This window comes from Toxorhynchites rutilus, chromosome 3 (assembly GCF_029784135.1).
Source record: "Toxorhynchites rutilus septentrionalis strain SRP chromosome 3, ASM2978413v1, whole genome shotgun sequence".
Lineage (NCBI taxonomy): Eukaryota > Metazoa > Arthropoda > Insecta > Diptera > Culicidae > Toxorhynchites > Toxorhynchites rutilus.
In genome coordinates this window covers 228,307,131-228,328,008 of record NC_073746.1, presented here as the reverse complement: position 1 = coordinate 228,328,008, position 20,878 = coordinate 228,307,131, and the positions used below count along the sequence as shown (strand labels likewise).

Sequence of the window (20,878 nt, the reverse complement as noted above, 5' to 3'; positions counted from 1 at the left end):
GGTCGGGCCGTCGTGCTGCTTCAATAGTGGTAGTGAGCGCTTCTGTAGGCACTCCTTAAGGTAAACCTGCCCGTTTACCGTGCCGGTCATCACGAAGGGGGCGCTCCGCTTTCCGCAAGAGCAGATCGCTTGCCACACCATGTACTTTTTGGCAAACTTGGATAGTTTCTGCTTGCGAATCTTCTCCGGAACGCTGAATTTGTCCTCTGCGGAGAAGAACAACAGGCCCGGCAGCTGACGAAAGTCCGCTTTGACGTAGGTTTCGTCGTCCAGTACCAGGCAATGCAGCTTCGTCAGCATTTCGGTGTACAGCTTCCGGGCTCGCGTCTTCCCCACCATGTTTTACCTTTCGTCGCGGCGGTTAGGAGCCTTCTGAACCTTGTATGTACGCAGGCCCTCCCGCTGCTTGGTCCGCTGGACGAATGAACTTGACAAATTCAGCTTATTGGCGACATCCCGGATCGAACTTCTCGGATCACGTCTAAACTGCTTAACTACGCGCTTGTGATCTTTTTCACTGACGGAGCATCCATTTTTGCCGTTCTTCACCTTCCAGTCGATGGTTAGGTTCTCGAAGTATCGTTTTAGTACTCTGCTGACCGTGGATTGGACGATTCCCAGCATCTTACCGATGTCCCGATGTGACAACTCCGGATTCTCGAAATGAGTGTACAGGATTAATTCACGACGCTCTTTTTCGTTCGACGACATTTTTCCAAATTTACGAAAAATTGACAGTGAAGCATGGCCAACGTGATCTATACACTCTTATCTGATTATAAGCGAAAGCTGAAGATATAATTCCTAAAAATTAAATTTCTACAGCGTTTTTTCCGTGATGCAATTTGATGTGACACACCCTTTACTACTTATTGACACGATAAACTTGTTTCAATAGTTTAAAAATAGTTTCAAGGACACACAAATCTGTATATAAGCGGGGGCCCGGTCGAAAAATCCATTTTAAGGATGAATGACCTTTGTGTTAAAATCTATTAAAAACATGAGTTGAATTGGAAATCCATTTAGTTGAAATTTGGAAGCTTGGGTAGAATGTTCTCGCTCGCTCGCCAAAGCAATATTTCCCGTTTCTATTCTACTATCGATCTGATCGGAACCTCTAGTGAAAAACGAACTATCGATGATAATTCGATATAGATTGCATACAAATGGTGCCACTGGATATTGATCGATAGCGGAGAATACGGAATGTTTAATATAGAGAATATGTCACCGTATCAAAGAGACCGCATTGTTTGATAGAAGCAAAAGATATTTACAAAGATTTGGTGGTCGTAGAACAAATATAAAATCGTGTGTGAAGGTAGTAAATCTCAAGAGGAAGAGCAACTTACTGGCAATAAGGACGTATACCTCGTGTATTGTTCTCACGAGAACGAGAAATAATTATGTATCAACCATCTTCACTTGCTTCTACAAAGTCAACTTTAAATCAATGACTGAATCATTCAGTTCAATAACAATGAAACAGACGGATTTGTCGACAGTGGCGCATCTATCCGTAACAATAAGAACTCATCGCGAGACAAGTTTTCTAGTAAGATAACAACTCAACCCACCTGTCGCTTGATGCTCTCGCGGCTGCAGGGGAAACAGAACTTATGATGGCCAACCGAGGGACACTGCACGAAGTGGGTATCCTCCAACCGTTCCTGGCAAAGGGTACACTTGAGCGTAGGATTGGGCGCCGGCGCGGGCGCAGGTCCACCAGGGCCACTGCTAGGTGTGGGTCCGTTAATTCCAGGAGGTCCACCCGGTCCAGCCGGGCCAGCCGCTCCCGGGGGTCCGGTGGGTCCTCCTGCTCCCGGGGCTAGTCCTCCAACGCCGTCCGATTGAGGTTGTTGTGGTCCGGTTTGTGATTGTGGTGGCTGCTGCTGCTGCTGCTGGGCAATTGAGGGAGCGCCCAAAGGACCTAGGGAGACCGGTGTAGTACTGCCATTGCCATTCGAGCCACTACCGTTGGGAGTGGAAGCGCCTCCTGGAACGCCCGACTGGTTGGATTGTTGCGCTTCGGTGGATGTTACCGTCGTACTGGATACGTGCCGGGAGCCGGAGGATCTTCGGCCGCTGGACGATCCTGAAAACAAGAAAATATTAGTTTATGGAAAAAAAGACACAACACAAATACAGGAATGGAAGCAATTAGAAACAGAACAAAAAATGTGCAGAAGAACAACAGAAAGGAAGCGTGTGGGAGATTCGTTTTGATGCGTGACAGCTGTAAATTGTAACGTATTGCAAAGAAAGAAAATCAAATTTCGCGCTATGGGCAGCAATGTTCACGTTGCTTACTATTGGTTGGTTGACTGATGACAATTTGGATGAAAACACCTACCGGAACTGTTAGGCGAATGCTGAGAACCTCTAGAAGCTGTGCGGGGAGGTGGCGGTCCCGGTGGGCTAGGACCGTTGCGTGGACTGCCCGGCGGGAGAGTCTCCGTAATCGACATTAGATTTGCCATTGGGCTTTGCAGTGGTGCTACCGACGGTGTCGGTGGCGTTGAATCGCCCATTGAAACAGGCGGAATCGGTATTACGGTCGGGTATACTGTAATTAGACACGACAAGAGAGAAAGAAAAAAGAGTTGTGATTGTCATTTTTGAAGCTGCAGTGGTGTTCGTAGTTTTTATATTATTCTCTTGGATTGCTAATCAGCAACGATTTGCTCACGCTGCTGCTATCAGAAGATAGGGTTATCACAAAACACCAGGACAAAATATTTCCTAGGCAAGACACATCGCAGCCAGTTTTTCTCGTGGGCTGATAAGAAGCAACAACCATTTTTTCAAACAGAGACTCGCTGGCAGCAATCGCAAACAATTATGGTAATATAAAGCGCGGGCGAGCTCTTATCAGCCGTGGTCTACCTTTTCAGTGCTGATAAGAGCTGCGTCCCAAAGCAGTTGAAAACAGCGCCAGCTATTGATAACCGAACCAGCTGTAATGTGACCGTATTCTATTCCGAACGCAACGCATTTTTTAGTCGTTTTGCTGTTTTTTTTCTGATAAGCGTCACTGTCGATAGTAAACAGAACGCTCCAAATATAATGAGAGCCATTATCGCGCTATCAGCGAATGTAAATAATTTCATCCTTCAAAACAACCACTCGGTCAATCGAATCACTCTACAGCTGGGAATAAGTCAAACGACCAACGAGCATGCAGGCGTGCAAAGCTCATGTTCCGGAACGTAACCGTCTGTGCGATAACGAAATTGCGCAATTTCGGGAAGCTTGTGCAAGGTTGATTATTCAAGAATAACAATTTTTTGTCGGTTTGTTTATATTGCATTTCGATTTCGTGATTTAATGAATTAAGCTTATTTGTAGCGTTCGGTGGAAACAAAAACAAGGGTAGAAAGTGGCAACCAAAAATTCGTGAATTGTTTCCCACTCAAAGAGTGGATGATGAAAAATTACGTTTGGCATACGTTGGCACAGAGAAAAAAAAGCCAAACACTTTTGTTAGATTGCTAATTTTGTGCTCCATTTAGCAGCCGCTAGCAAACATGAGCGAATCGCAATCCAAAACTAATGGTGTTGATCACACACACACAACGGTCTCGGTGGAATGCCCCACCAAGAACTTGCTTATGCTGGATTTTATTGGATTTTCCATCCGGGAGAAGCAAAAATTGATGCTAATTAATGTAACGTATTGCTTTGAGCTTTCGGGAACCGAACTCTGAATGCCATTCAAAACATTGGTTTAATTCATATTTTACTATGAATGGGTTCCAGGCAGATTGTATTAGTGACGAACTCTTTGAGGGCGAAATCAGTTCTTTCCCTAAAATTGGTAGGTATGCATTGTATAAAATATATTCAATTCTCTTTGAGAAAATAGTAAATCTTGTTTATTGTAGACGAGAAGTTCAGGTTATGATGCTAATCAAACAACCATCGACCCATTTCAAATACTCCTCTTTATTCAGCGAGGCAATGGTCGTTCAGCTGAATCTTTCGTATTTTAGAGGCACGCGCATTATTAGCGTCCAAATAAACAATAATGTCAGTCCCAATTTATTTAAAAACAGCTTCAAACATACTCTAAACACGCCGCAAGAGATTCAAACACATTTTTTTTCTTCCTGGTTCGTCACTTTACTTCCATTTCGGAATAATGTCGGAAGTGGAAATTGAACTGACCTTTAGCGTGAGAAGTACGCATGTTACCACCGTCCGTAACTCAAGATCGCCTCCGATTCAAACACATAACTGAATCATAAATGTTATGATAAGTCAACCCATGCTTCTTTGGCCGTCCAGGTCGAGGTCACCCTTTGTTGAAAGCGGTACAGCGTGTGTGGACGAAGAGAGACCGGAAGATTGAACTGTTCTCGTTATATCTGCTATCGACAGATTTACACAGCTTTGTTGATGTACACAGCTCCCTCCATTCCCATGTTTACTATTTCGGAAAACATTTCAAAAATACAGTGAGGTTGAGGATTGCATGATGATTACGTTAATCAGGCCCAAGTTTCAAATTTCAAAGAATTTTATCAGTAGTATTCGAAGTCGATTGTGTCATACAAGTTTGGATCTTTTGGTTAGGTTTAATGGTGAGAGATAAAATAATAACAAAATAAAAGACTACCGCAACTGTTCCTAAACATGAGAAACTTCAACATGTTAGTTCGAAACGAGTTTCTTCGAATGATGGATTTCAACATATACGTCATCAATTCTTTGATGCTGGATATGTTATCTATGATATTTCTCATTGATGGAAATATTTCTTGTTTAAAATGTAACCGAATTTATTTAATTCAATTAGGTCCCCATAACCAGAGGATCAATTTCTGCTAATTTTTTTTTGTGTATATTATTCTATCGATGCCAGGAAACACCGAACTATTAATAACACAAAGATGAGTCGTCCCAAATGCTTTTTGCCTGTACGGTAGCGATACAATGGAACTATCGAAAATGAATAACCAAATTATATTCGCGTTCATATCGATAATATGATTACACGCAAGCTCGCAGGAGAATCGAATCAAATAAATGAAACGAGTAAAAAGTAACCAAAAACCTTTGCCATAGTTAATTGTTACTGAATTTGATAATTGAAGCGTCAACCCTCCGGGCCAACCCACCGGACTTTCGATAACATTTATTCAGATGTGGGTGAAGATACCAATAAAAAGATACCAATAACTTTTAATTACAACTGACATTTTTTGTAGCCGATGATAAGACAGTTTTATCATTTAAATTAGAAGCACACCATCCTACGAGAATATTCTGAGATGGTGGAGTGTTGGAATTGACCTATCTGGTCATGGGAACCATTTGAAATTTCAAGAAATTTACGATAATGGACAAGTCCTAAGGCTAATATTTTTTGGAGGCGATAGAATGTCAATTTTATCATTTGAATTAGAAGCATACCATCCTCCGAGAATATTCTGAGATGGTGGAATGTTGGAATTGACCCATCTGGTCATGGGAACCATTTGAAATTTCAAGAAATTTACGATAATGGACAAGTCCTAAGGCTAATATTTTTCGGAGGCGATAGAATGTCAATTTTATCATTTGAATTAGAAGCATACCATCCTCCGAGAATATTCTGAGATGGTGGAATGTTGGAATTGACCCATCTGGTCATGGGAACCATTTGAAATTTCAAGAAAGGGCCTGGCCGGGTAAGGAAGTAAAAAGTGCCCCCAAACCAAATCACTAGCCGTATGGCAAATATTGTAAAGGATATTAAATAAGAAATTTTGGCGGTTTATTTGAACCCCTATCTGGTTTGACGTAGGATCTATAGTGAAAAACGTACTTTTCGTTAATTTCACGCCATCCTCAAAAGATCCGAGATAAAAATTTGAAAAAAATACTGAATGTGCATCTTACTACGATGTATCAAAAAAAATTATCAAAAAAAAATTTCATCAAAAATTTTAGTACTAAAAAAAATAATGAAATCTTGAAAATTTTTTTTTTGGGATTTAGAGATTCAGTACTACTCTAATTCATATTTTAATGTGTTTCTACGGCTTTTCTAGATATGTGTGATTTTTTTCAGATTTTTTTCAGTGTTGCGCGGTATCAAAAAATTTTTTTTTTATGTTTCCAAAGAGTGGTTAGGTAAGGGAGTAAAAAGTGCCCCCAAACCAAATCACTAGCTGTATGGCAAATATTGTAAAGGATGTTAAATAAGAAATTTTGGTGGTTTATTTGAACCCCTATGTGGTTTGACGTAGGATCTATAGTGAAAAACGTACTTTTTCGTTTATTTCACGCCATCCTCAATAGATCTGAGATAAAAATTTGAAAAAAATACTGAATGTACATCCTACCATGGTGTATCAAGAAAAATTATCAAAAAAAATTTCATCAAAAATTTTTGTACTAAAAAAATATTAAAATTTTGAAAATTTTTTTTTTGGATTTAGAGATTCAGTACTACTCTAATTCATATTCAAATGTACTCTTACGGCTTTTCTAGATTTATAAATATCTTCAAACTGTTTTTTTTTTCAAATATCTAATACTAAAAATAAAATGAAAAAAAATACACAGTACAAAAAAATGTTATAGATTTTCTGGCATTTCGAAATTTTGAAAAAAAAAATATAACTTTGAGACCCACTCCTGCTCAAATTTTTATTTAAATGCGTTCGTATGTGTCTTTTTTCTACATGTGGCGTAATTTTTCCTGAATTTTTAAGAGCATTGTGTGACACAAAATAATTTTCTTCATCGTCTGCATTATTATTTTTATTTTTTTGAAATCGATTATTTTATTGTATTCGTGGTTTTCAATTGAAAGATTAAAATAAAAAAACAAATCGAATTTGTGGTCTCAAAGTTATATTTTTTTTCAAAATTTCGAAATGCCAGAAAATCTATAACATTTTTTTGTACTGTGTATTTTTCTTTTTTATTATTTTATTTTTATTATTAGATATTTAAAAAAAAACAGCTTGACGATATTTATCAATCTAGAAAAGCCGTAAGAGCACATTTAAATATGAATTAGAGTAGTATTGAATCTCTAAATCCCAAAAAAAAATTTTCAAATTTTCATAATTTTTTTTTAATACTAAAATTTTTGATGAATTATTTTTTTGATAATTTTTCTTGATACACCGTGGTAAGATGCACATTCAGTATTTTTTTCAAATTTTTATCTCGGATCTATTGAGGATGGCGTGAAATGCACGAAAAAGTACGTTTGTCACTATAGATCCTACGTCAAACCACATAGGGGTTCAAATAAACCGCCAAAATTTCTTATTTAATATCCTTTACAATATTTGCCATACAGCTAGTGATTTGGTTTGGGGGCACTTTTTACTCCCTTACCTAACCACTCTTTGGAAACATAAAAAAAAAATTTTTTGATACCGCGCAACACTGAAAAAAATCTGAAAAAAATCACACATATCTAGAAAAGCCGTAGAAACACATTAAAATATGAATTAGAGTAGTACTGAATCTCTAAATCCCAAAAAAAAAATTTTCAAGATTTCATTATTTTTTTTAGTACTAAAATTTTTGATGAAATTTTTTTTTGATAATTTTTTTTGATACATCGTAGTAAGATGCACATTCAGTATTTTTTTCAAATTTTTATCTCGGATCTTTTGAGGATGGCGTGAAATTAACGAAAAGTACGTTTTTCACTATAGATCCTACGTCAAACCACATAGGGGTTCAAATAAACCACCAAAATTTCTTATTTAATATCCTTTACTATATTTGCCATACAGCTAGTGATTTGGTTTGGGGGCACTTTTTACTCCCTTACCCGGCCAGGCCCTTTACGATAATGGACAAGTCCTAAAGCTAATATTTTTTGGAGGCGATAGAATGTCGATTTTATCATTTGAATTAGAAGCATACCATCCTCCGAGAATATTCTGAGATGATGGAGTGTTGGAATTGACCCATCTGGTCATGGGAACCATTTTAAATTTCAAGAAATTTACGATAATGGACAAGTCCTAAGGCTAATATTTTTTGGAGGCGATAGAATGTCGATTTTATCATTTGAATTAGAAGCATACCATCCTACGAGAATATTCTGAGATGGTGGAGTGTTGGAATTGACCCATCTGGTCATGGGAACCATTTTAAATTTCAAGAAATTTACGATAATGGACAAGTCCTAAGGCTAATATTTTTCGGAGGCGATAGAATGTCAATTTTATCATTTGAATTAGAAGCATACTATCCTCCGAGAATATTTTGAGATGGTGGAGTGTTGGAATTGACCCATCTGGTCATGGGAACCATTTGAAATTTCAAGAAATTTACGATAATGGACAAGTCCTAAGGCTAATATTTTTTGGAGGCGATAGAATGTCGATTTTATATTTGAATTAGAAGCATACCATCCTACGAGAATATTCTGAGATGGTGGAGTGTTGGAATTGACCCATCTGGTCATGGGAACCATTTGAAATTTCAAGAAATTTACGATAATGGACAAGTCCTAAGGCTAATATTTTTTGGAGGCGATAGAATGTCGATTTTATCATTTGAATTAGAAGCATACCATCCTACGAGAATATTCTGAGATGGTGGAGTGTTGGAATTGACCCATCTGGTCATGGGAACCATTTTAAATTTCAAGAAATTTACGACAATGGACAAGTCCTAAGGCTAATATTTTTTGGAGGCGATAGAATGTCGATTTTATCATTTGAATTAGAAGCATACCATCCTACGAGAATATTCTGAGATGGTGGAGTGTTGGAATTGACCCATCTGGTCATGGGAACCATTTGAAATTTCAAGAAATTTACGATAATGGACAAGTCCTAAAGCTAATATTTTTTGGAGGCGATAGAATGTCGATTTTATCATTTGAATTAGAAGCATACCATCCTCCGAGAATATTCTGAGATGATGGAGTGTTGGAATTGACCCATCTGGTCATGGGAACCATTTTAAATTTCAAGAAATTTACGATAATGGACAAGTCCTAAGGCTAATATTTTTTGGAGGCGATAGAATGTCGATTTTATCATTTGAATTAGAAGCATACCATCCTACGAGAATATTCTGAGATGGTGGAGTGTTGGAATTGACCCATCTGATCATGGGAACCATTTTAAATTTCAAGAAATTTACGATAATGGACAAGTCCTAAGGCTAATATTTTTTGGAGGCGATAGAATGTCGATTTTATCATTTGAATTAGAAGCATACCATCCTACGAGAATATTCTGAGATGGTGAAGTGTTGGAATTGACCCATCTGATCATGGGAACCATTTTAAATTTCAAGAAATTTACGATAATGGACAAGTCCTAAGGCTAATATTTTTCGGAGGCGATAGAATGTCAATTTTATCATTTGAATTAGAAGCATACTATCCTCCGAGAATATTCTGAGATGGTGGAGTGTTGGAATTGACCCATCTGATCATGGGAACCATTTTAAATTTCAAGAAATTTACGATAAAGGACAAGTCCTAAGGCTAATATTTTTTGGAGGCGATAGAATGTCGATTTTATCATTTGAATTAGAAGCATACCATCCTACGAGAATATTCTGAGATGGTGGAATGTTGGAATTGACCCATCTGGTCATGGGAACCATTTAAAATTTCAAGAAATTTACGATAATGGACAAGTCCTAAGGCTAATATTTTTTGGAGGCGATAGAATGTCAATTTTATCATTTGAATTAGAAGCATACTATCCTCCGAAAATATTTTGAGATGGTGGAGTGTTGGAATTGACCTATCTGATCATAGGAACCATTTAAAATTTAAAAAAAAATCCACGCGAATGGTTGAGGTTTATGGCAACTATTTTTTGTAGCCGATGGAATGACAATTTTTTCATTTTTGACTTAGACGACAGGATTCTATCTCGTTTCTGAAAGGACTCAAACTGGACAAATAAAAATACTTCAAGTTAAAAGGTAATATAAAAAAATGAGTGGGTTATATCTATGATTTAACCGCAAGGTTCACGTGGAACTACCTTAGCTTAGCAATCATTTGTTTGTATTGATTAAATTCTTGATTGAATGAAACAGTTTCCAAATTCAATTGAGTTCAATATATTTGCTCTGTGAGTGAAAAAATGAACAAATGCCGTGTAAAGTCAATTCATTTATTGTGATTGATTGTTCTTCGTTACAAGTAAATTTAATGACGGACCTTTTACGTTTGGTATGATGACTAGAACAAAATATATGTACGGAAGAATTATCAAACGTTTGATGAACCAGCCTAAGGCTGAAAATCTTTCCAATAAAGACAAAAAAAAATTATCAAACGATTATTTTATTTTACATTTCCCTCTGAAGTTTACATCCCAAAAGTGTACATACTTCTCGAATCTCGAATTTGCTTGAAACTGGGAAGTTCATTCGCTTCTAGTGGCTGCACGATTTTCCCAGGTTCCTATGTTTAGAAGATCATGTTAGGACAGACATATTCCACTCTGCACAAAGGCAAGCGAGGACAAAAGTACTCGCAGTTTGCATTTATTTGCAGAGCCGATTTCCCCAGAAACCTCGGTTTTGAAGTCTGTGTTAGGGAAACACATTTCAATCGGAACAAAAATACCCCCGACTTGCATGAATTCCAAATACCGGTTTCTCCAGGCACCTTGGTTTAGAAATCTCTATTAGGGAACACATTTCGGTGGGAACAAAAGCTCCCCCTACTTTCGTGTGTTCTTTTTCTTCTTTTTGGCTTTAAGAGGGTTTAAACTTTTCAGTTCACTCGCCTCTAGGCTCTTTCGTGTGTTTGCAATGCCGATTTCGCTGCTTGGTTTTAAAATCTGTGTTAGGGAACATTTTTCGATGAGAACAAAAGTACCCCTACTTTCATGTATTTGCAATGCCTATTTCCCCAAGGCTGCTTGGTTTTGATGGCTGTGTTAGGGAAACCGTAAATCGGGCCAATCAAAACGATGCAGTTAGGGCGTTTAGATAACGCCTAATATTTTACAGTTATTCAATTGTTTATCTAATGAAAAACAACATTTTGTTAGTTGCGATAGATGCGTAGAAATATTCCCTATCAAGTAATGCAAACATCTCTCCTATCCAGTACGAAATGTTCGAGCTATAAGCATTCGAAATCTTTCATTTTTTCCTGCATGTTCTGTGTTTCGGTTTTCATTTTACCCTCCATATATTCCGGTTAGACGTAGTCCCACGTCAAAATTTATTGATGAGACTTAAAAATTATATCATTTTAATTTTCGAACATATTTCACATTGTTTTGTAGATGGAATTTTTAGCACCATATTTGGGGCGCATCTACTGCAACACCTCCGTCCACATGATTGACATGACAAAATTAGTGATTTCAAGCTGCTGCAGTATAAACAAATTTTTATTACTGCTGTATTTAGGAGTTTTATTTTGATTTGTTTCCTCTCAGAATCCATGTTTCCTAGCCCGGTCAACGGTTTCTTCAAAAGAAAGTTTTGTGCATATTTAGCTACATATACACCACAGTTGTAGTCGTCGTTTTGCTTGTCGTGCGCAATATTTTTCGAGCCGCTTTGCCAATTGGTTGAATCAAATGGTTGATTTTTAAGTCTCCGAATAGAGCTTACTGCCTTCAAAAATTCTTCTTGTACGTCCTTCAAATATGGGGATGCTGTTTCGAGAGGATCTAAATAAAAAGTTTCTCTATTCATAAAATCAGCAATGAAGAGAACCCAATGGTTCCCTCTTCCAACTTGCTTGGTGGGTGCTTGCCCAGCTCTAACATTCAAAGGAACCACCCATACTCCCGATGTATTGGTTAGAACTGGTAAAACATAATCTCGTTTCCTATCCAATACTTCTTTTAGTTGAGTTGTATCAAACAAGTTTCTCGACATGTAAGTTGATACCAATTTTACGCTTTCGACCTCACATTCTTTTATGGCCACTGCAATTATCGCATCTAAGGTTTCTCCATCCATATATGTATGTGCATCGAGCGTTTGAAGCATTTCTGAGCTTACAATCATACTACTTACTCCTATGCTCTCATATTCTGAAGGAAACTCACCGAAATACCATTTGGTGGTAACTGGAAATTCAAATCCTTTGTCAATGAATTGATGAATAGAGGACAGATTACAGGTAGTTTCTAAATCTTCTTCTAATGATCTTTTTCTGTTGTTATCACTGTTTTCCTTTGAATCTGGGTGCTTCTGTGTTGATTGTTCAAGTTGTGTGTTTAAGCTGTTAGTTTCCTGCTTCTTTTTCTTCTTGAACAAGTGGGTTGAAGCATCTTTTTGAAAGTATGGACTATGCCATTCGTCCTCTATGTCTTCTACGTTTCCGACAAATCTGTCATATTCTGCGATTCTATCATCTTGACGTTTTTTAGCATTACTTATTCCTTTATCAGTAGCGTATATATCTTCAATGTCAAAGTCGGAAAAGTGGAACAGAGATTCAATATACGATTGTAGTTTTCGAAGAAAATGTGTTATTCTTTCGTAGAGCTGACCTTTCATAACATTGTGTTTCAATGTTCGGAAGAAGCTTTCAACCCTTGCGTTTTGAAATAGTATCCGGATTCGAGTCAATTTGAGATACTATTATATTTGACCACAAACAAACCACAGGCATGTATTTTTTCAAGGCGACATCTTCCAAGAATCCTTTGAAATACAGTGGGTTCTGTGATCCTTGGCTGAGATCATCTATTTGTTTTAATGTTGTTTCAAATGTTTCTTTTAACAACGCATAAAAAGGCGATCCCAAGAAGATTTTGTCCTCATCTTTTTTTAGAATTTCTGGTTCACCGATGCCAGTATAATCAAATTTACCAGCGCTTTCTGAATCGAAGCTTGTTCTATCATTAATTTTTGCATCTAGTTCTTTTAGTGATGTCTCAAGCATTCGGTTCTCATTTGCAGATCCAAAAATGCATGTCATAATGATAAACAGATCGATTAAGTCCACTAAGTTTGTAGCACGTACAGCCAATCGCATACAGTCCATGAACTTATGTTTTATGTTGATTGGAGCAGATTTCAAGTCCTTAGAAACTACATTCATGAAATGACTGTAGCATAAATGAATGATAGTGAAATTGAGATTGAGTTCTCTTATGCAAACTTTATAACAATCTCGGATATACTCTGGTAGTGTATGGTGTTGATTATTAAGAGCCCGTATCAATCCACCAATCAGTGACCAGCTCCAATCAACACTAACAATTCTCGCTATTTTATTCAATTTATTCATAGAGCTGCCTGACTCGTACGAAGCACGAAATATATTCAACCAATTGTGGAAGTCTACTGTTTTTTGGCTTTCAGTCACAAAGGTTGTTACGGGTACACTAAAATTTGACCGGTAATTGTATGCGACCAAAACATATATTTGAACACGCTTCTCAGCTTTTGAATATCGTACAACCGATCCAGTACCATCCATGTAGAAAATAGGACTGTAAGTCTTGTTTTTTCTCAGCTCTTTGAACATTTTTGTATTAAAACAAATTACACCAAAGGGCTTTCTAAACACATTTTTGATATAAGATCCGTTATCCTCAGACATTTTTATCAAATCTTGAAAATCATCAATATCCCTGTTAAGCTTCGATTTAGCTTCACTGCTAATTTTTTTCAATACATTTTTGCTGACAATGTCTACCTTCTCGAATGGTTCCCTTTTTTTCTTTTCGTTGATCAACTTAGTTCGTAATTCAAGTGGTTTTTGGAGCTGCAGTTTTTTCATATTTATGTTTCTTTTTACTCCTTTGCAATATGCCGCTTTCAGGTTTTCCCCGTGTATCAGGGTCATAGCGACATTAACATAGACATCGACTTTATATATGTTATCACCATCCGTAACAGAAACAATTTTGAAACGATAAGATCTGCAGGTCTTGTGAGCGCAGACACCATAAAATAGCCAGCCAGATTTGTTGCAATTATGAGAATTTATATTGATTATACAATAGATATTGAATTCTTCATATTTGATTTTTAACAAATCTTCTAAGGCCACTATAAAAGGCCTTCTATGCTTTTGTTGCTTATATTTAGCATCGCCAACCTTGGTTTTGCTTTGCATTATATTATGTTGATCATAATGTTTACACATTTCAATGTTCTTCTTGTTGATGTAAAAAGAACACTCGTAAATTGAAGCACCACTATAAAGTCTTTTTGTGGCAGTTGCCCCACATTCCGCAACCTTGACATTGTATTTGATCCTGTTACTGTTGCCTTTTTCTTTTATCTCTTTTCGTAGGTTTTCAAAGTCCGTTGTATTGAACACAAGTTCAGTTACATCTACATCACTGCTATAAGTAGTATCTTGTGATTTGGTCGATCCTTCAAGATCATTGGTATCAAATGAAACAATCGAGTCTTGCATGTCGTTCGTTGATCTCTCTTGCATTTGACTTACTGATGTTTCAAAAATGCGACATTCAATTTCTGGAGCATTAAGTTCCATTCCTTTCTTACATACTTTTGCAGGAAACTCGACGGATAATGATTTTATTTCGACACGCGATAAATCTGTTCCTTTCAATAAAAATCCGAATGGAGGTTGCTGAAGAATAATACATATTAATACATGAATAATTAATTGGAAATGTCATCTTACTTCGTTATCTTTTCCCGTATTATCAACGCCGTCAAAAGTAGTACTTTGAGAGTCGGCCAATTCCTCGAAATCGTTTGTGTCAAATGATACAAATGATAATGTTCTTGTTTCGACACGTGAAGGAGATGAGTTTGTTTCGGACATATGATCTGTTTTATTTAATAAAAGCTGCTAAATAACAACTATTAATACATGAATTAATAAATAGAAATGTCATCTTACTTCATGAACTCCAACGCAGTCTTGTGGCAAGCAGGCACTTTCATTCTCAAAAGAACATTCTTTGAAATTATCGATCTATAAAAATTTGAAGTTACTGTATGGCGTGACTATTTCAAAGCAATTTGATATTTTACACTTACGTTATGACTTTCAGCGGCAATTGAATGTTCAATATTCTGCGGAAATGATTTCACATTGAAAATTTCAAAATAGTTTTATTAATTTCAGGAAGCTTATAACAATTATAAGGGTTCTCACCTTTCGTTCTGCACGATACTTCTTATATGTTGGATTACAAGCGAAGTTATTCCTAACTTTTTTTAAGTTAGGTGCGCATTTTTCGTTTAATCCCATTTCTACAAGAATTTCTTTCAGATTCTTAGAATTCAATTCGAATAGCTCATCCAACTCTTCTCTAGCGATCAAATCATTCGCTGCATCCCAACAATTCTGCAAAGTAATCTCAGGAGCAAACCGTTTTACGGATTTTCGATGTTTCATTAGAAGGCTTTTGATTACCTTCATACTAGGATAGTTCGTTTTATCTAATCCCATACGCTCCAAAATTACTTGCATGTTCTTAAAATTTAACTTGAAATCATATTCTAGGCACTTGGTTGAAATTAAACTGTTAACCGCTTCTAAACACATCTCTAAATTAATTTTATAAGAGGATGCCATCTTCACAGTACACATTTCTCAATCCTTATAGTACTCCGGTTGGAAAGGGTCTGACTAAATTTACTGTAGGAAAAAACGACACTAGTTTTCAAAGTCCAAATTTTCACTATAACTTTCTCTAATGGTTTCTAAATACACGTGGTGAATAAAAACTTATAAAGATGGATCATATGCTGCTCTGCTACTTTTATACTCCCTGAAATTGGTGGGGTGTTTGTCCTGTCGGCTTCGCTCGGTTAGCTCGGGTGATATTAGTTTGTTGTGTTGATACTGCTTTCATCTCACTTTCGCACGTCTCTCGGTGATGCGATTGAATGAAAAGGATAGAAATTGTTTCGGCTGGTGTACGGAAAATTAGTGTTCCAAACGAAATGGATCGTCGTGGAATGGATCATGTTCTGCTCTGGTGGGGTATTTGTCCTGTCGGCTTCGCTCGGATAGCTCGGGTGATATTCGTTTGTTGTGTTGATACTGCTTTCATCTCACTTTCGCACGTCTCTGGGTGATGCAATGGAATGACAGGTCATGTCGCAACACGTATGCGCTCGCTCCGCGTGGCGCAAACAGTAGATATTATCGTCTATTACTGCTATTAATCACCTAATATTATTCTATACACTAACTTAACGAACCAAAAAAATAAACACCCTTATTCTTGTTTTCGAACGAACACAAAACGTTCGAAAGAATGCCTCATTCGTATCCTTGGTTTCGTACGAAAGAAATCTATCCGTTCGAACATTCGAACATCGTTCGTTCGAACGAATTGCCCTATCCTCGTTTTCGTACGAAAGTGTTTTTTCATCGGTCAGTCAAACGACACTTTTGAGTAGCAAATCAGATGAAGCGTAGAAGAAAATTTAATCGATGTTTACGTTTTTGTGGTTTATTCAGACGCATAAAATACTCAAATTGATTTTCTCTAATGTTTATTTTAATTAGGGTGGGAAATTTCTATAGAAGCAGATAAAAAATATATAGACATGATTTCTTGATCTGTCGATATTTTCAATTTCGCTGCCGGAGAAAATCGTTTGGTCGTCGAGGATTAAATGAATTGCTGCTCGTTTGTGTTGAACAGGTGAACAATAATGGCTTGAGAGTTTTTAACCTGTCCTCAATTACCATCGCCAAGGTTCGAGCCATACAAATTAATAGTTTAGTTAAACGTTTTGTTTCTGAAAAAAATAATACGTGAAAATTGATGATAATTACTTAGTAGAATATCGACATGCTGAAATTTAAACTGCTTAGCCGGATGATTTTCAATTTTTATCCGTTGAATCCATTCCACGTACCGTGTTTCATCCCTTTTGATTATGAAATGATATTCCTGGTCGACATCTCTTCTTATAATAGGAAACAACGGAAATTATGTGACTGTTGGATTTCGCGTTATGATCATAGGCTTTAGTATCACTAACGCAAATTTCTCCATATTTTCATACCAATTCGTTCAACTTTTCAGACCCATTTATCATTGGGTTCTGGTGGAAACATTCAGAAGCTCTTTTAATAATACATTTAAAGAACATGTAGCAATAGTTTCTATTCATGTTTTTAAAAAGTGAACTCAGGGGTATGAATGCCACACAGAAAAAAGCGCAATTTTTATTATGAATTAATTTTGTCGTAATAAAATTTTTACTGAAGTCATAGATTAATACAAACTGAACCTACCTCAATTTCCATGCATTCGTCGGATTCCAGCTGTATTCCACTTTCAATATCATCACAACTCATCGCAATCGTTTCATTGCCGAACGAAAATTCGCCACGGCGCAACTCCGCCACCGAATATTTTCATTACGATTCGGCGCTAGAGTACGTGCTCCCGTGGCCGAGTGGTTAGCGTCCCACACTATCATGCCGGGGGTTCGGGTTCGATTCCCGTTCTGGTCGGGGGATTTTTCGTGAAAGAAAATTCTTCCGGCTTGCACTGTGGTCACGCGTATTCTAGAGCTTGCCCCTCCAGAGTACATTCAAGGCGTGTTATTCGGCATAGAAATCTCAACCAAGCACTACTAATAAAAATGACGCAAGTAATGCTGCGTTGAGAAGGCAAAAGTTTCACTGGAACGGTAGTGCCATCCAAGAAGAAGAAGAAGCTAGAGTACACAACTTCACTTTGGTGACTTAAGATAATAGCGCTGACTTAGTATTTTTTTTATTTTGCGCTTTTTTATGTCGAAATATTTTTCAGTGTTGATCTTAACGCCTACAGAAAATGTATAGCAGACCAGGAGACAGACACTTCTGTCGTCAAAAATTTCGGCGGTCGACGCCATATTTGAAAATGTCGACGCCGGTTTTTTTCAACAAGAAAAATGGGGCCAACGGCGACCGCCGCTAGCTTATTTTTCTAGTTGACTCGATCGGCTACGGATGTTTTTAGTTCATTCAAGTCTGTTCAGAAGATCGGGACTATCCTGTACCGCCTAGTATGGAAACGACCCCGTGTTAACACTAGATTTACCAGCTATTTATATATACCTATTTCTACCAGCACCAGTCAAAATGACTGGTGTATAAGAAAAAATGAATATTGTGGTTCCAGTCTGTACTATTACTTATCAAATGGCGAAAATAAGTTGAACAATATTAATTGTGATAGATAAATGGACTAATAGACATTGTCAAATAACAAAACACTTAATTGTTTACAGTTTGTTGCTCACAATAGATTTTGCAGTGTATACACTTTCTACATAGACTTTTTTTGCATTTATTGCAAATATTTGTAGTCTTATTGTTATTAAAATATTCTATTTGACACCATTTGCGTACAGAAACAGTGCCATTTGTAGTTGGTATATCAGCTTCGTGTGGTATTTGCCTTGAAGTCTGATATTCTGAAGCAAGTTCTTTTGCTAATTGAAACAGAAAGTCTTCTCGTGAGATATTTTCTCCTGTTATGTTTTGTTCAATATCCAGCTATTTCTTCCGGCTGAAACTAAATTATTGAAAAACAGTTGAAGTGGTCACCTTCTGGAACCTGATTTCCATTCGATCAGTGACATCGACGCCAAAATATGTCTGGTTGCCAATAGAAGCGCGTATCGTTCCAAGCAACGAAGTATTTTGAGATCTTAATTTTAACGCCAAAGGAATACTTGTAAAAAATATCAGTTTTACGCTCCTTCATGGTATACGGTTCAAGAAATTTCATTACGACAAATTTGCATAGGGGGATTGATGCATTTCGAGTCTCGCTTTTTCCTAAATAAGGAAAGCCATTTATCACATATTTCGTCTCTACATCAGACGCCAATTAGAATTTTATGCTAAATTTATGGGGTTTGTTTGGAAAATACTGAGTAAATCTGCATCTGGCCTCCGATGGAAAAAGTTGCTTATCCCCGGTAATATAAGTTCATCCCCTGTTTGAAGCTATTTCCTTCGTACGCCCCACGCGCGCACAATATTGCAAGAGATGCCTTCAATTTTTCTTGTGTAATTGTCCACTTTTTTCCAAAACTCGAGAGGCTTCTAACTCTGTACAAATTCGTATATGTTCCAAAATATGGTTATCAATCAGTAATTGGAACGCACTACTTAGATTCCCGTTCATAATATTTCTTTCAGCATGTGCTGTTGGACCGTGTACATCTTTGAAATTACTATGAACTAGTAATCTACCAGCAACACCTCCTTCTTCAATTCTCGTTCAAATAGTTCCGTCTAAAGCAATTTCAGTTTGCTGATTTGGTACGCTTGATTGGAATTTTTACGCAACCACTGTCGCTTGGCTCATCTATATTGTCATCATCAGGAATTTCCTCATCACTACTCTCGATAATAGCACTGTTATCATCACTTCCTTGAGAATCAATTTTTCTATCTAACAAATCATCGCCGCTGTCGTATAATTCACTTTCCACATCTGAACATTCCAGAGGTATGCTGGTTGCATTTTCTAAATATGCAGAACATTTTCAGGGGCTGACAATTGCTGTCAAAATATGTTGAAATTAAAACGCTCTCATACATTTCTTCATAGAAACATGCACCAGTCAGTTTGACTGGTACTGGTTTAAATGTCAATAACAAAAAAATATATTTGTTAGTAATAAATATTAAGTAACATTAAGTTTATAAAATGTTTTTTCTACTTATAGCTACAAAAGTCATAACATCATTTCGGAAAGCAAATGTAATATGTCGTAGGAATTTTAAATTGAAATTGCACGACCAGTCAAAATGACTGGTCTGGTAAATCTAGTGTTAAATAAGTTGCAAGTGGTTGCTCACGGAAGTTACGAAGGCTAAATTCGCGTTCAGTGGATTCAGTAGTAGATGTATATGTATGACAGAAGTGGAGAAAAAGGAATGAAAATGAACAATCGATCATTACCAGAAGTGATGACAACGCGGTTAGATCCAGGAAAAAATCAATACAGTTTTTTTTTATATAATTACGCCTAATTGATCTACTGATTGTAGGACGTATTCTATTCATTTAAAGTGAATACTCACGGGAAAAAGTATGGCGAAATAAGATTTAAATTAATAACAATTTGCAGAACAAGATATTTTTCTCTAGGCTCAATCTGAGAGGAGAACTTGAATTCCATTACTCAGTGGGTTAGGTATTACCTCTGACTACCAAGGAGTCGCAAAGAAAACCCTATTGTAAGATTTATATCACTTGAAAGCATACGTTTACTTATAATAAAAATACTTCAGCTTCAAGTCGTCTGAACGAGACTGATCTGAGGAGGTTTCTTATTCAGAAAATCGGAACAAAGTCGAATGATTAATATCACTCGATAATAGTCGATTTCAACTTTTTTTTCGTAAATTTAAGCCGGGAGTCTCGAGTCATGGTTAAGAAGTGTTCTCGATGCATCGATTTCGCGAACTGAAAATTAATATCGACTAGCATTTCCGAAAATACTAGACTATCCCATGTTGTAGGTTGCTCAACCGATCAAAAATTCGTTTCCTCATATATTTTCTCAAATATTCTTAATTTTTTAAGCACTTTTTTGTGAGAATATGATGAGATTTTACAATAAAACATGAAACAATATTTTGGAATGGGTTAATCACGTTTTGGAATCGGCGCCTATCCGGCTCGACTAAGAAAATCTAGAACTGGACTATAATATTGATCGGCTAAATTTTAGAGAAACTTAGTTTATTCGACCCAAAAAATTATTTTCTTTTTGAATATTTTTTCATTGACCGATGTAATATTTGGTCCAGAGATGTAAGCTGATTTACATTTAAGCCGCGATTCATTAGCCATCGAAGCAAATTAATTGGTCGACTTAAGCTGACTTTCTTGTTATGAACGATCAATTTTTGAAGCCGCCATTCAAATTCAAAAACGATTATTTTAGCAGTAGATGCCGGTTTGATGACTAATGGAAAGACTCGTGTGTCTAATTAAAATGA

At 36.8% G+C, this 20,878-nt stretch overlaps 2 protein-coding genes across 8 annotated transcripts in view; both read right to left on the bottom strand.

The window, feature by feature from the left end:
* LOC129780310 (interferon regulatory factor 2-binding protein 1) overlaps window positions 1-20,878 on the bottom strand; it is a 70,203-nt gene that overhangs the window by 4,912 nt on the left and 44,413 nt on the right. For 2 of the 4 annotated variants that reach the window (XM_055788416.1, XM_055788417.1), the window contains 2 exons: window positions 2,357-2,569; window positions 1,581-2,098 (listed from right to left, as the gene is read on the bottom strand). In XM_055788416.1, the coding sequence (XP_055644391.1) occupies window positions 1,581-2,098; window positions 2,357-2,569 (731 nt within the window). Of the gene's footprint in view, window positions 1-1,580; window positions 2,099-2,356; window positions 2,570-12,011; window positions 12,515-20,878 lie in introns of those variants that run through there. The other 2 variants (XM_055788419.1, XM_055788418.1) reach the window with 2 other exon arrangements.
* LOC129780309 (uncharacterized) lies at window positions 12,497-20,863 on the bottom strand. Of its 4 annotated transcripts, none has more exons than XM_055788414.1 (4): window positions 14,938-20,863; window positions 14,798-14,872; window positions 14,576-14,746; window positions 12,497-14,521 (listed from the first exon to the last, which is right to left on the bottom strand). In XM_055788414.1, exons 3-4 carry the CDS (start codon window positions 14,717-14,719, stop codon window positions 12,497-12,499), a joined length of 2,169 nt encoding a protein of 722 aa, XP_055644389.1. In that variant the 5' UTR covers window positions 14,720-14,746; window positions 14,798-14,872; window positions 14,938-20,863. The 4 variants fall into 4 exon arrangements, with proteins under 4 accessions (XP_055644389.1, XP_055644390.1, XP_055644388.1 ...); XM_055788415.1 differs by having other exon boundaries at window positions 14,576-14,743; XM_055788413.1 differs by having other exon boundaries at window positions 14,798-20,863.